The 16,487-nt window shown below is 36.7% G+C and overlaps 1 protein-coding gene across 9 annotated transcripts in view; it reads left to right on the top strand.

Moving 5' to 3' along the window:
• The window catches only part of TCF12 (transcription factor 12), a 385,237-nt gene that overhangs the window by 351,027 nt on the left and 17,723 nt on the right, over positions 1-16,487 (top strand). For all 9 annotated transcript variants that reach the window (XM_060150625.1, XM_060150615.1, XM_060150635.1 and 6 more), the window contains 4 exons: positions 1,042-1,115; positions 2,950-3,156; positions 12,942-13,056; positions 14,343-14,505. In XM_060150625.1, coding sequence (XP_060006608.1) covers positions 1,042-1,115; positions 2,950-3,156; positions 12,942-13,056; positions 14,343-14,505 — 559 coding nt within the window. The remainder of the gene's footprint in view (positions 1-1,041; positions 1,116-2,949; positions 3,157-12,941; positions 13,057-14,342; positions 14,506-16,487) is intronic.

The raw sequence follows: 16,487 nt of genomic DNA on the forward strand, positions 1-16,487 counted from the left end.
GCATGCATGTGGGATATAGTTCCCTGACCAGTTGAACCCGGGCCCCCTGCATTGGGAGCGTGGAGTCTTACCCACTGGACCACTAGGGAAGTCCCTAAAGCTATTTTAAAACACTGCATTCTCCCCAATACATGAATGAATTAACCCTTTTATTTTTTCTTGTTTTTTTTTTCCTTTTTATTCTTTCTGTTCTGAACTTGTCTCCTTGCTTTTTCTGTCTCCTTTTTTTATTATATTGCCACTTTTCTAAAGTTGAAGAGTAAACAACATTTAACAAAATTTTCATGATGATATTTTCCAAATTAAATAATATGTTTTGGTGTAAATTATGTTGGGAAAATTTTTAGCAGATAATCCTAAATGTATTTGCAATCATTTGAAATTGGTGCATTTGTGCATTACTGGAGGCACAAGTTAACATGACCCTTTAGAAAGCAGTTTTGGCCTTATGAATTAAGGATCATAAATATGTTCATACCTTTTAACTTAGAAATGCTATTTATCCTTAGACATATTCCCCAAAAGAAAAAACACAATATTACCATTCATAATATAGTGATATTCAGTTACTATTCATAATAGCCAAATGAAAGCAACCAAAACGTCTAGCAGTGAGGTAGCGGTGGTTAAGCAAATTATGATATAGAGAATCAGGTGAATATTAATGTAAGTCATTAATAGCATGATCATAAAGACTAAAAATATGGGGGAGGGACAGAATTTTAAATTATGCATATTTTAAGTACATTTTCTCAAGATATGTGTGCATTTGGACACAGTGTGAAGAACATGCAAACATAAATGTAGTTATGTTTCAAAGTATAGTTTTTTTCTCAACTCCCTACACAGTTATATTAATAATGAAAAAAAATTTTAATATGTTGGGTTTATCAGTAGCCAGTAACATGCTGAAGACTGAACAAAAATTTTCACATAAATTTATGCACACTTACAATATATCTTTACCCTTTCCTTTAGAACATTATCAAGATCACTGAGTTAACCAAGGTGTGTGGGTGCTTTTGGGTTTTGTTTTAACAGGTACCAGTCAGTGGCCCAGACCTGGAGGGCAAGCGCCTTCATCCCCAAGCTATGAAAACTCACTCCACTCCCTGGTAAGAGCCTCTGAGAAACATACAAGGTCTCTTTTATCTAATAGTGTGGAGTTCTTTTTTTTTTCCCAGAAAATCTTGAGTAACAGTGAAAAAACAGTAGGATAGCATTACACACGAATTCTTTGCTAACAAATGGCCTGATTTAGTTGAACTATATAAGACACATTGGGTGTGCCTTTTACCATCTGTTCTTTGGAACATCAGGCTTCTGGTCTCAGGACAGCTGGTATTAAAATAGTGTTATGGGATTTTTGTTTCTTTGACAGATCTAGGGTTTAATTTTACTATAATTTTATGTTTACATGTAAAGGAAATTTAAAGAAGAAAAAAAAACACACAGACCAAGTAAGAGAAAATTAGTCCAGCATTGCAAAATGGTTGTATTTTACTCTTTCTCATATGATGATATTGTGTATAGTTTATTACATTTCTGTTAAAATTTTTAAATGTAGCATCAATTATTTTTGTCAGGAAGAGTATTGTTTCCCATGTTTTCTTTTTTAAAAAAGAATGTATTATGTAAATTGTACAAGCAAAACCATTGACAAACAAAGCAGTAGAATAAAGGAGCCTGTCTAGGTATTGAGAGTGAAGAATTTGTGGTAGGGTGTTAACTACTGTTGCCTTTCTATGCTTACCACAGAATTACGAAGCATTATAAAAACAAAATAAGGATGACTTAATGGATTGTTAAGTCATGCTATCATTCAGTAGTTCCAGGTTGCAAATAGAAAAGTTCTTCTTCTGTGACTAACAGAACATTTTAAATTAAAGGAAAGTTTTCTTCTCACATATAAGCAAATATAAGCAATGTGTGCTACTTAGATGCTAACCTTATAACTTTGCTGTTAAATCCCAGCCTTCTCATACCTTAATACAAGTAGATCTTGCAGGTCTCCGCGTTAACTTTACTAACATGTTATGCTGACATGCACATCAGCTATTTCCTCATCTCTTTTGGAGTTAATCTTAACCTGTGCTTTGCCTCCTGTTCTGTCTTGACTTTGCCAGAAAAATCGAGTTGAGCAGCAACTTCACGAGCATTTGCAAGATGCAATGTCCTTCTTAAAGGATGTCTGTGAGGTACTATTTCTTTTAGATGGTGCCTTTTTTGTGTTTCAATTAATTATACTTCCTATTATCCGTTTAAAATCATCAAGCCTGTACAGACTCCAGAGTCTTTTAAAATCAAACAATGACTATTTTCGTTTTTGTAACAATATGTAAAAATAGGCTTTTGTTGAGTGTGATTCTTTTTAAAAGAGCTCTACTGGCATGTGCTTTTATTTTCTTAAATTCTAATATGTTTGTGTATGGGGCATGTGTATATTCACAGACAGATAATATCATTTCATCAGTTTTGTGAAAGAGCACATTTGGATGTGGTCACCATTTCAGATAGGTATTATAAATATTCACTTAAAACAAAATTACAACTTAAATTTGATGGATTTGAAGACCCTCCCCCAATTGCCCTCATTTCAAAGATCAGTGTTAAAGTACAGGTTATCTTTTTTATCAATGATAATTGAGTATCAGACACAGTAGAGTAGCCTTCAGCTTTTGTAGAAGCTAAAAGAAATAACCTCATGCTAGACTGGTAAATAGATTTTATGAAGCAGTGATTTGCTTCTGAAGCTTTGTTAATTTAGCATAGTCTACAAATATCCTTTCTTTCATTGTTGATTCGTAGTACAGGTAGTTTCTTTTGAAGCTAGTTGATATTGCATATTCACCTGCTGCCTTCCCTATATCCCAAAGTAGGAAACATAGCAGTTTAATGAATTTAATAGATAACATCAGTAACCTCCATGTCTTTTTTCAATCCCTACAGCAATCTCGAATGGAGGATCGTTTGGACAGACTGGATGATGCTATCCATGTGCTGCGGAACCATGCCGTGGGACCTTCCACCAGTTTGCCTGCTGGTCACAGTGATATACACAGTTTATTGGGACCATCCCATAATGCACCAATTGGAAGCCTCAATTCAAACTATGGTGGATCAAGCCTTGTTACAAGCAGTCGACCTGCTTCAATGGTAAAATAGTGCTCATCCTTTTGGAAATAACTTCTAATGCGTATTGTCCTACATGTTTTTCATGAAATCTTTCAGGGAGAGAGGTTCCTTCTTTCTGTAAGGAAGGAAGGTAGAGTGGCTTTTAAGAATTTCTTTTACTGTCTTGGTCAGGGTCATTGGCTGAGCATTGGCCCTTAAAATCCTACTATGACCATGTGCAAAAAGCAGAAACTTTCTACAGAGATCATTTTCGCTTAAACTTGGATTTTTTTTCCAGATATGTAATAATTAGCAGAACAGTTTTTGCCTTGAAACAGTTGTAGAAAGTCTTAATATCAAAAGCAATAAAGCAAGACTGAATTTCAAGGGTTCTGGTCTAGAAAAGCTATTTATTATAATTTGGAACCAGCCTTCAATAGTAGAACAAATGTAATATTATTTGTACAGGTCCAAATTTAAGCTTTATTCCCAAATGAAGGAAAAATGTGGGGTGGTTTTAAGAATGACTGTAATTTAAGTGACAAAGAAAGGAAACAATTTTAGATTAATCCCTGAAGAGAGTAAAATCGTTCAATCCCTTTTTTTTTTAACGTGGTAGTTCTTTAAAGGAGGAAAAAAGTAAAATTCTGCAGCCATGCACATCAAAAATTCTGCGTCGAATGTCTTACATTGTTTTTTATACAAATTATGTTTTAAAGGAATGAAGCTCGTTTTGAATCTGCTATTTAACTGAAACCATGTGTTTGCATGTTTATGGCATGGTTTTTAAGATTCATTGCATGCTGTGAAATATTCTCCTGTGAAACAGATTTCTAGCTGTAAGCCGTGTGATCAAGGCTAAAATTCACCTATCATCGCAATAATTAGGTGCCCCAAATGCTGAAGTCTTGTGTTCTGTAAAATAGGATTGGTTCCAGATTTTCACATTCACATTCATATATCAGACAGCCATTTATATTCATTCTGGAGTTGCTGAAGTAAACATCAAACAAGGCTGCCTGGTTTCCTAAGAACAGTGTTTTCAGCAACATAGGTGACGATGCCCACATGTCTTAAAAACATTTTTTTTTTAATATCAGAAGATCTTGAAATTAAGACTCCTTTTAAATTAGCTTTTGTTGCTATTGATAAACTAATAAATGTGAAAGCATTTTTAAATTACTGAATTCCTAGAAATAAAAGGGAATATTGTCATCACTATTAGTGGTAGTAATAAAATAATTTTAACAGACTTATAAGATAGCATTTGTTGCAAGTATAAATTATTACTTTGCTGAAATACTGTTTATCCTTATTTAGAAGAATGACTTGAAAATCAGTATGTTTGAATCCTGAGCTTGTCTCAGCCTGCAGTATTTGCAATTCTTAGTCCTCACCTCTTAATCGTTTTTTTAATTCTTCATTGTTAATAGCCCACTGCTCCTTTTTCCAGTTTATCTGCTACAATATATGATATATCTCTGGCTCCTCCCACATAAATATAGAATTTATATGAAATGGAACTTCTATCTTTGGGAGGTTGTTTTTACCAACTTTGGATATAAGTTGGAAAAGAGATTTTTCAAAATCCAGTCCTCCAAAGCCATGTAAAAACAGTGCATTTTAAAAGAACTTGTTGAGGGAAAAATTGTTTCTAATATTAGATACTGCCCTGAAGCTTTTCGTTAAGAAAGTAGCTTCCATTATATTCACTAGGAATATGCTGCCTACTTCAGAGCTGCCAGAGATATTCTTTAAAAAGGAAAAGGGCTTCCCTGGTGGCGCAGTGGTTGAGAGTCCGCCTGCCGATGCAGGGGACGCAGGTTCGTGCCCCGGTCCGGGAGGATCCCACATGCCGCGGAGCAGCTGGGCCCGTGAGCCATGGCCGCTGGGCCTGCACGTCCGGAGCCTGTGCTCCGTGGCGGGAGAGGCCACAGCAGTGAGAGGCCCGCGTACCGCAAAAATAAAAGGAAAATAATTCAAGGTAATCAAGAATAAGAGAGTTCTGAAACATGAGGTGAGTCTGGCTTAGTCTGAGAAGCAGCATCAGTGCTGCAGCAACTAAGCCCAGGCTATTGCTGAGTTTGTCTATCAAGGTCTTCCTTCAGTTTTTATAGCCTTCTTAGACGACACAGCTGAGAAAAGTCTGCCAGACATCATGTATTATATCCACCCCTTCCCCAATCACTAATGGAGGTGGAGATGCAGATGTTTCTGCCAGGCTTACCCTCAAAAGTTATTAACTGACAAAATCTAAGAATGTCAGGTGAGTTAGTATTCAGCTCCCATCCTTCTGAAATGAACTTCTTAGCTGTGAGTACTCAGTTCTCAGTTTCAGCAGAAAGACCAAAGAATGGAATGAAATGAAGATCACAGTCAGCCAGTGACTGTCCCAACTAAGTCTTAGGCATATTGTTGAGGAAAACTCTTATCCTGGTGGCTGTTATTCATGTCTGAGGGCTTCCATCAGTACTGCCAGGAGCCTTGCTTACATGCTTTGTACCTACTTATGTGGAATCAACTCTTTTCATACTCTGGGAGGGTGTGTGATTTGGGGGACATCTTGTAACTATTGCCAGCCATCTTTAAGAGTTAATCTGCTTTTATTAGCTCACCCCCATGTTTTCTAACTGATCATGACTAAGAAATAACACAATTTTACATTCTGGAATCACTTTTCTTTTTTTGTCTTGTTTAACTTTCTGGTAGTTTATATACTTTTCCTCTGCATTAACATAAATTAGTATTTTTTAGGCCCCTAAAAATGGAGGTTACATGGCCATTATTACAAAGTAACCACAGAAATATCAGTTTATCAGCAATTCTATATTGCCATTTAGAATTTGTAAGGTCAGTTTCCTCTCAAAAATATTTAATTTTCATCATTTCATTTATTTTTCTGCAGAGAGTAAAACTGGTCTAGTAAACATAAATACCATTCCAGGAACTCCACAGAACATTCAAATTAAATTTTTGATGTAATGGATTTTTGTGGGCATTTACTAGAGGTCACCATCCTAATTCCAAGTTTTAAATATGATGTTACTTTCTCTCCTAGCATTTAAAGGAGAAGAGTCAGCATACTTTTTTTGTAAAAGGCCAGACAGTAAATATTTTCAGCTTTGCAGGCTATATGGTCTCTGGCACAACTACTTACCTCTGATTTGGTAACATGAAAGCAGCCATAGCTGTTATGAAAACAAATCGGTGTGGCTGTGTTTTAATAAAACTTTATTTATAAAAAAGAGCCTCCTTTACTAGTAAAACAAAATAAATAAATAACAGGACCAGATTTGGCTCATAGGCATACTTTACCAATCCCTGATTTAGAACAAAATTAGCTTCCCAGTGCAGGAAATGAGAGTTAGCAAGTTTTGTTTTTTGGGGGGTTTTTTTGTTTTTTGGGGGCTTTTTCTTTTCTTTTTCTTGGAGCCTATAACTTTTTGCTTATTTTGTTTTAATGAGTAGTTTGGGAGTTCTGTTGAAGTAGTTGGAATATTTGAGGTGAGCCAGAATGCACTGGGAGTAGAAGAATAAGAGTTGATGGCAGGATAAAAGTAATACAGAGACTCTGCTCTCAGCCTTCAGTGCTATCAAGGTAACTTGTGGTGTGAAGTCTACATGGGCAGGTTAACCAAAATAGTCTCCTTGATCAAGGAAATAGCTTTGTTGCTGAAAACATTTCTCTACGTTATTTTCAGTTATAACAAGATTATGCTAGTAAGATCATCTACAGCTGATCTACTGATTTGTAGATCCATCTTCTTATAGATGAAATAATTACTATTTTTTCATTATTCCAGAAAACAATTTTTATATTTCACACAAAGGTAATAAGACTACCACCTGCCAAAAATATTAATAGGAGTCAATATCAAAAGACTTATTTGTTGTTTCTTTTAACTGAACAAACTTGACTAGCATCAAAGGTTAGGATTAAATGAGGTTTCAACCACAGAAAGCTTTTAACATATTTTAGCTATCTAATATACACAAAAATTAAATTTCCTGGGCTTCACTGCTGGCGCAGTGGTTGAGAGTCTGCCTGCCGATACAGGGGACACGGGTTTGTGCCCCGGTCCGGGAGGATCCCCCATGCTGTAGAGTGGCTAGGCCCGTGTGCCATGGCCACTGAGCCTGTGCGTCCAGAGCCTGTGCTCCACAACGGGAAAGGCCACAACAGTGAGAGGCCCGCGTACCGCAAAAAAAAAATTAGATTTCCTGAAGATTATTATATCAGAAAAAGAGACTAGGAAGTGGGTAATTACTACTCCTTCTCATATAATTAGTGTAGCCAGCCTGCCCTAGTTTTAACATTTGCTCTTACTTTTGAATAGGGTTAACATTTTCATTTACTTAATTTCCTACTCCCTTTCAATATTTTGGATAGTTCTCCATATTTTCTTAATGCAAATTAAAACTTAAGGCTTTATCAGACACTATTATTAGGATGTGATTGATGTATCATTTAAATTTTAAAACACAAAATCAGGATTTTTAAAACTATTGAAATGTCAGCATTGGACAGACTATAGTTTTGCTCCCATTTATTTAATGTAAGAATAAACTCGGAATAAACTGCTGACAGCAAAAAAATAATGTTATTAAATGGAAAACTGAAAAGGAATGAGACTCATTAATTTCATTTAGGCATTACAAAGAGGTTTCAGCAATATAAAGTTATTGTACATCACATCAGTTTATGGCTGTAATATCTAAAATACCGAGGCCTGGTGAGATAGCTCTGTAATAGCACTTTTATCCTTAACACAAAGTGCTCAGTTATTGTTCAGACAGTGATTTCAACTTCAAACTAAGTTAGATTAGAAGCTTTTGTGTTAATGGAAGGCTGATGCAAATCTTTAAAAGTTTCTCATTTATGATACAGGATAAAATTACATCCAGGAGGTCTTTTGATTTCTTTGTTACAAGTCCTGAGGAAATTTAACTCAGGCATGTCTTTTGTGGGGGGGTGAGCGGGGGGGATTGCTTGGGTTTTTTGTTCTTTAAGCTATGGTTGGAGATGTGTGTCTTGTATGAGAGCAAATAATGTTCAGTTGTAGAACTTAAAGCGACCTTATATAATGATTTAAAATATAAATCATGTCTGTTTTCTAAATCCTAAAGCAGTTAGAGAAACTATATTTTTCCTAGTTCTAAAAGATTTAAGATTCATTTATTAAAGACTAACAGGCAAACAGAGTAATATTTTATTCAAAATTTTAGCACTTTTTGTCACTTTATCAGAGTAAATTTGGAATCATTTTAACCTTATATTTAGACAGTAATTTTGTTAGTATAGGTTTGTATACAGTAGAAATGGTATATGTAGGTTTCCGCTAAACTGAAGGAGTTTATTTTTTAACTGTATTTTACTTTTTCTAACCAATTTTTTTCCCAAATGGGCAACTTAAATTTTTTAAAATTTTGTTAAAACCACATTATAGTGCTTTTAAAGGGTTTTGATACAATTTTTTTAACTCAAAATTGTTTAACTGTCAAGTTTTTTTAAGCCTGAAATCCATACAGATTATATATTTATGGAAATATTATTCAAAAGGAATCATAACAACTGGAATTCTTCCAAGTTTTAGCATAAAACCCTCTTTGGGTAAAACAAAATATTTACAGTACATAAAGATCCTTTATTCAGTCTGTAGATTAATAGTGATTAATTTAAATCATTAGTACTCAGTGAATAGTACAAATTGAACAAATTATTAGAATAGAATTCAAAATCAGCGAGGAGTTCATACTGAGTAATTTTCAGTCTATCCCTTAATTCACAAGACCTCTTATTCATCAACTAATTAGATTTAACATTTTTCCATTGTGGGTGTTGAAGCCATTGGCCAAGTTAAATGAAAACAAGTCCCTTGTTGGATGCTCCCACAAAAATAAGGCCATAGGTAGATTGTAAAGATTCAGAATGCAAGATGATGTCATTTAATGGAATGGGCCGTTTATTCTGAAACGGAGCTCTTCATAATTGAAATTTAGAGCATAGCAGGCCTAGGGGTTTTCCTTCCCCTGCTAGTCCCCCAATAGAAGCATTCTGTCAGCTGTATGCTAACGAGATGAACAATTAAACAAGGTCCTATCTGGCTGGCCTCACAGGCTCTGAGCTCAGACAAAGAACTGTTTATACACCTGTTACGTGTGTGGACAGAGCCATTTGAATGGGTAACTTCAGATTAAAGGAAGGACATGGGAGCCAGGGTGAGCAAGGGTTAAAGAAAACTATAAGAACTGTGAACATCAAATTCTCCAGAAAATATATGAGGGCCATTTGCAAGGGGAATCAAGTTACAAAGAAAAAGTTCCTGCTAACTTCATTAACATGAAAAACTCCAGACTTGAAACTTTTTGCTAGTCTGATGCCATTTTTAAAAGGCTTAATTTTGTTCAAGGTTGGTGTGAGAAAATACTTAGTTTGTAGTATTCTATAAAGACAAAGATATTCACTGACATTTTATATTGCAAAACAAATTGAGCAACCTTTCTGATTTTCCTTCAGGGAAAAGCAAAATCCTTAAGATCTATTGTTTAGATAATGATCCTTTGTCTGCCAAGCCTTTCATCAGAAAAGAGGTGATAGAACATTTTCATTAGTCGAGATTCAGAAAAATCAAAGAATTATTTATACTCATGAAATAAAAGAATAAGAATTTCACAGATGCATCATCACTTATCAATCAAATGAGTGAAATTCAGTTTGTTACTGTTCAACAGTATTATCTGACAGAGCTATAAAATGGGTTTCAGAGGTACAATATATAGTAAATAAACGTATGTTTAAAAGTTTAAATTTTAGGGCTTCCCTGGTGGTGCAGTGGTTAAGAACCTGCCTGCCAATGCAGGGGACACAGGTTCGAGCCCTGGCCCAGGAGGATCCCACATGCCACGGAACAACTAAGCCCATGTGCCACAACTACTGAGCCTGCGCTCTAGAGCCCGCAATCCACAACTACTGAGCCCACGTGCCACAGCTACTGAAGCCTACGTGCCTAGAGCCCGTGCTCCACAGCAAGAGAAGCCACGACAATAAGAAGCCCGCACACCGCAACAAAGAGTAGCTCCCGCTCACCCCAACTAGAGAAAGCCCGCACACAGCAACGAAGACCCAAAGCAGCCAATAAATAAATAAATAAATTTTATTTTTATAAAAAAAAAAAAGTTTAAATTTTAAAAGGCTATTTATTTTTCATTTACTTGGTGTGATAGCTCAAAATACTAGATAAGAGCAAAATTGGCATATATTACCAAACATCGTGGGAAGTTTTAAGTCCACATTATAAACACAGACATAAAAATCTTAGCTTTGGGGCTTCCCTGGTGGCGCAGTGGTTGAGAATCTGCCTGTTAATGCAGGGGACACGGGTTCGAGCCCTGGTCTGGGAGGATCCCACATGCCGCGGAGCAACTAGGCCCATGAGCCACAACTACTGAGCCTGTGCGTCTGGATCCTGTGCTCCGCAAAAAGAGAGGCTGCGATAGTGAGAGGCCTGCGCACCGCGATGAAGAGTGGCCCCCGCTTGCCACAACTAGAGAAAGCCCTCGCACAGAAACGAAGACCCAACACAGCAAAAATAAATTAATAAACTCCTACCCCCAACATCTTCTTACAAAAAAAAAAAAAAACTCTTAGCTTTTACTTTATCCTGCAGTGATTTCCTCAGCCAGTCAAAATTATTCTAGTAATATATTATCTTTAAAATAGGCCTAGACTCCTAAGGTCCCAAAGAATTTGTAACTATTTGTTGTATTTTACCCTATCTATTTTTATAAAATGCAATTTTTGAACTGACCTTCCTCTCAGATCATTAGATCATTGAGTAGTTCATAGCTAGCAAGAAAGCACCCTATGTGTTATGAATAAACATGACCAGGATTCCCTAGAGATAGGATATCATAAACTATTTTAAAAACAATTTCCTCTCTCGGGCTTCCCTGGTGGTGCAGTGGTTGAGAGTCCACCTGCCGATGCAGGGGACACGGGTTCGTGCCCCGGTCCGGGAAGATCCCACATGCCGCGGAGCGGCTGGGCAGGTGAGCCATGGCCGCTGAGCCTGCGCGTCCGGAGCCTGTGCTCCGCAACGGGAGAGGCCACAACAGTGAGAGGCCCACATACTGCAAAAAATAAAAATAAAAAAAAAATAATAATTTCCTCTCTCGGGCTTCCCTGGTGGCGCAGTGGTTGAGAGTCCGCCTGCCGATGCAGAGGACATGGGTTCGTGTCCCGGTCTGGGAAGATCCCACATGCCACAGAGCGGCTGGGCCCGTGAGCCATGGCCGCTGAGCCTGCGCGTCCGGAGCCTGTGCTCCGCAACGGGAGAGGCCACAACAGTGAGAGGCCCGCGTACTGCAAAAAAATAAAATAATTTCCTCTCTCGAATGTAATTTTCATAGTCCACTTCTTCACTTGGTGTTAGATTCAGTTCTTCAGATTTTTCTCAAGATTTTTTACTGGGGGCGGGTTGCGGTTCAGGGCAGAAGTAAAGGTTAAGGGTCTAAGGGAAAATTTCCAAAATGGTAATGGAATAGAAGGCTGTCTTGATTTCTCTGGTCCCTTCCCAGCTTTAAGATTTTATGATTCTAATGCATGATGAAATTGTGTGGTTTAGAAAAAGGGTATGGTCAATGCTTGATCATCCAGGGGAGTAGTGACACAGCTAATTCTCAGCAATGACTAATCCTCAGATAATTTAAAAAGTAGCTATGGAATACATTGAATGGGTTTTTCAAAACTACATTAAAGATAAGAATAAAGGTAGAGGTCAGACATTTCTTAAAAAGTTGGGTGGAAGACCTGGTATGTTCTAATCAGATCCACTACCAATAGCCTGCATTGCCTGAAACTTTGCTTTGGTTTCTTTTGTTTGGCTCACAGGAAACCAAAGGATAAACTTGCATAGGGGTATTTATACCTCTTAGGGTAAAATCCATACAAAGTCATGAAAGATAAAAGCTATATTAATTACTCAAGAGGGATTCAAAGCATGGCATTTTACTGGGATTGAAGGATTTATTGAAAAACAGTGGTTCTCATGTATAACTCCAGGCAATAAACCTATTTAATTAAAGGATTAATCTTCTAATTGCCACATCTGCTATTGTTCTAATAAAAAAAAACTGGTTCATTTGTAACCAGTTTTTCTAAAAATACTGCAGTAGCTAAAAACACTTGGTAGTGTTTGCATGCCTTCTCAGTTCAAGTTAACTGTGACTTGTCTAAATCTGATTAAAACTGAGAATAAAAATGTATGGCATTTTTGTTGCCTGGCAATGTAGAACTTTTATTTTAAGTTATTTTAATTTTGTATTGCTTTTGCTGCTCTTAAAATTTTTGAGGAGAAGCAATTAGAGGAAGAAAAAACAAGACACTGTGTGTAAGAAAAGGATATGCTAAAGTATAGATAAATAATATTACTTGGAACAAAGCAGTATTTTGCTAAATGCAAATTCATGGATACTTTAACATTTTTAGGTAGTATATGGAATAGGTTTTTAGATTGATTGATACACAATAGAGGCTATAATATGTAGTGCTGTATGGATTATAGAGTGCTTTTTGTCTATTAGCTCATTTGCTTCTCACAGCAACCCTCTGTGGGATATAAAATTTGAAAGCTGGAATTTTTTAAAATATTTTTATTCAGAAACAGTACTACTGTCGAGTCTTTTACAATCCAAAAACCAGAAAAGTGGCATCCAAAATATGTTGCTAAATTTAGATGCGTGATAGCTGTTTTCTCTATTAAACCCAGTGAAAGAATTTGAACAATTACTGCACCATGAACATTTTTATTTATTTTTTTTAACTTTAGGTCGGAACTCATCGAGAAGACTCTGTCAGTCTCAATGGCAATCATTCAGTCCTGTCTAGTACGGTCACTGCTTCAAGCACAGACTTGAACCATAAAACACAAGAAAATTATAGAGGTAACTATATAATTCATTTACAGCAGTAGTGCATACAGAGGTATCATTTTGGAGTACTGTCACCTTCTTCACAGTCAGATTGACATCTGTGAATCAAAAGTCATCTTAGGGGCTTCCCTGGTGGCGCGGTGGTTGGGGTCCGCCTGCCGATGCGGGGGACACGGGTTCGTGCCCTGGTCTGGGAGGATCCCACGTGCCGCGGAGCGGCTGGGCCCGTGGGCCATGGCCCCTGAGCCTGCGCATCCGGAGCCCATGCTCCGCGGCAGGAGAGGCCACAACAGTGAGAGGCCCACGTACAGAAAAAAAAAAAAAAAGTCATCTTAGGTGGTAGAATTCCAAATAGTAGTAGTACTACTGCGTGAATATACAGGGTCAATATTTAGGGTTCCAATTGGTCCATTTAGCTGGGCCAATTACAGATATTTATTGATGTATGGAACCCTGTGCAAACCGTTGTTCAGTGTTTACTGGTCATCTTCTTACCAGCTCCTGCATCTGTCCTCTTTCTTTTTTTTTTTTTTTTTTCTTTTTTGGCTGCACCGTGTGGCATGTGGGATCTTAGTTCCCTGACCAGGGATTGAACCCGCACCCCCTTCAGTAGAAGTGCAGAGTCTTAACCACTGGACTGCCAGGGAAGTCCCTGTCCTGTCTCTTTCTAAATCACTTCCCCTCGTGGCTGAGTCTTCATTGTCCCTAGAGGAATTGAGAAAGACATTTCTGAGTATGTTTAGAGCTCTGAGTGATAGTAGCTGTTGTTTAGAAGATTATAATTTAATTGGGGAGACAGACAATTCTTATAAAAAGCAAATTGTTGTCAATGTTATAACAGACCTTATAAATAAGTACAAATATATAGGTGGTATTAAGACCACCAGGATAAAGTTTTCCCAGTTGTATTTAACCATGATGCCTGTTTTATTGTGTTTGTCCAGGAAAATGTTAAAGCTTATTTCGTTTAACTTGACAGCATCTTAGAAGTTTTTAAAATGCATCATGTTTCTCCTACCTTGTTTGATTGTTAAATGTGCCTGAAAATGAGCATTGGACTCACCATCAGGGTCAGGCTTGTTTTTTTTTAAATACAGGTGCTTTAAAAAGCAATTTTTTCTAAGGTTTGTGGACGTGCTTTTTCCAGCTCTGAATAGTTTACTTTTTTACATCTTCAGATTTCTATAGTAGCTCTATAACAACTAAGGATATTTACCATCAAGAAAGCTTTTTACTGTCTTAATTCTAATTCATAAATGAGTCTGGACATTTATTCTGTTTCTTTGCCTCTTTGTTAGGTGGCTTGCAAAGTCAGTCTGGAACTGTTGTTCCAACAGAAATCAAGACTGAAAACAAAGAGAAAGATGAAAACCTTCATGAACCTCCTTCATCAGATGACATGAAATCAGATGATGAATCCTCCCAAAAAGATATCAAAGTTTCATCTAGAGGCAGAACAAGGTATTTGTTAGCATCCAGGTGTTAAATTTCACTCATTTGCCATGGGTGAAGATACTTGGAAAATTGAAGTGTATCATGCATTTAAGTGTCAGCTGTGTTCTAGATACTGTGTTGGGACTTTTATGTGTTGTCTCATTTAATCCTCATAGCATCCATAAAAGGGAGGTGTATGAAGCTGACTCTAAGTTTATGTTTTCCATGTTTCCCACAATATTTTAGGGTCTACATATAAAAAAGAATTACTTCTCTCCCATCAATGCTTATAGTCTGTAAGACAGCTAGAGAACAAATAGCTAAAACAAGTTAAATTGTACAAGTGTAGGTATTTAGATATAACCCATCAGTAAATATTCAAATACATTATTTTAAGGCTAAGTATATGGTAAGACTCTTGTATGATTTAAACCAGGGGCTGGCAAGCTATGGCCCATGGGCCATATCTAGTTCATTGCCTGTTTTTATAAATAAAGTTTTTTTGGAACACCACTACACCCCATTCATCTACATATTGTCTGTGGCTGCTCTCACAGTGCAGTGGCAGATTTGTGTAGTTGCAACATAGGTTGGATGACCCACAAAGCCGAAAATATTTACTTTCTGGCTCTTTATAGAAGATATTTGCAACTTACGTTTTAAACAATACTTTGAAAAGAGTATGGAAAAGGAAGTACTCCACATGCGTTGATGTTGTCGGGGAAGGTTTTCTAGAAACTGGACTTGACTTTGCTTTGAAATATGGATATTGACACATAATACATTAGTTTCAAATTATTTCCAGATTCTTCCATCAGATTTTTCTTCTAGTTCTACATTAAAAGTAGGTAATTTGATATATTCGTGGTACATCCTATTTCTTGGTATATATCCATTTATCAGTAGTATGTATATATCACGTATAGATATTTATATTTAAAACATTGTTCTTTGTATTAAATTATGGTACAAAGGAAATTACAAACTAAAAGAACCAGGATAGTCCTTTCTGTCAGTCTCATACTTAAAAGTTGTCCTTTTGCATTTGACATTCTCACTATTTTCAGTAGTTGACATTTCTCTTGAGGAAAATTAAATCTTAAGGTCCTAATACTATCATTTTCATATGCATTGTACTCAGTTGTGCAAGGGCATGAAGAAATAAAAATTGAGTCAGGGAATCCAGAGTCCACTCCTTTGAGGAATCTTAATTCTTTCATAGTTTCATTATTCAAATAGAACTTTAAGGGAAATAATTTGCATCTCTCCTCATCATTCATCCTTTCATTATATAGGTCAGCAAACTTCGTGTGTAAAGGGCCAGATAGTAAATATTTTAGTCTTTGTGGGTCATACAGTCTCTGTTGCAACTGTTGAACATTGCCACTGCATCATGTAAGCAGCCAAAGACAGTACATAAACAGGTGGGTGTGGCTCTTCCAATAAAATTTTATTTACAAAAACAGGTAGCTGGCTTATGGGCCAGTTTGCTGAGCACTGTTATAGGTCATCAGAAATTGAGAAGGCAGTATAATGGGTTAATAATAACAATACTTAGTAGTTAATAATAGTAAATTTAAAACACAGCCTTTGGACAAAATAAGGCTAACCTTGGTTTGAATCATGGCTTCATCACATTTTGCCAAGTAACCTTGGCAAGTTATTAAACTCTCTGAGGTTTGGTTCTGTCTTAACAGGAGACTTTCTGTTTAGGATTCTTGTGGGAATAATCTGAAAATTATGCATATAAAGCCCTTTTCACACTGTCTCACATGCAGTAAACATCAGTAAAGGTACTGTGGTAACTTATGATGATAATAATTTTAGATATGTGCTCTTGATTTCTTCCATGAAGCACTAACCTGGATTCTTGTCACTACCCTGCCACTCATTAGCCTTGTAATCCTAGGGAGGTTACTGATCTTACAGTGGTTCTCAACCCTGCTGCACAGACTCCTGAAACATTTTAGAAATACAGGTGCCTGGCCCCTGAACCCGAGCTCCCTGTA

This window comes from Lagenorhynchus albirostris, chromosome 1, assembly GCF_949774975.1.
Source record: "Lagenorhynchus albirostris chromosome 1, mLagAlb1.1, whole genome shotgun sequence".
NCBI classification, from domain to species: domain Eukaryota; kingdom Metazoa; phylum Chordata; class Mammalia; order Artiodactyla; family Delphinidae; genus Lagenorhynchus; species Lagenorhynchus albirostris.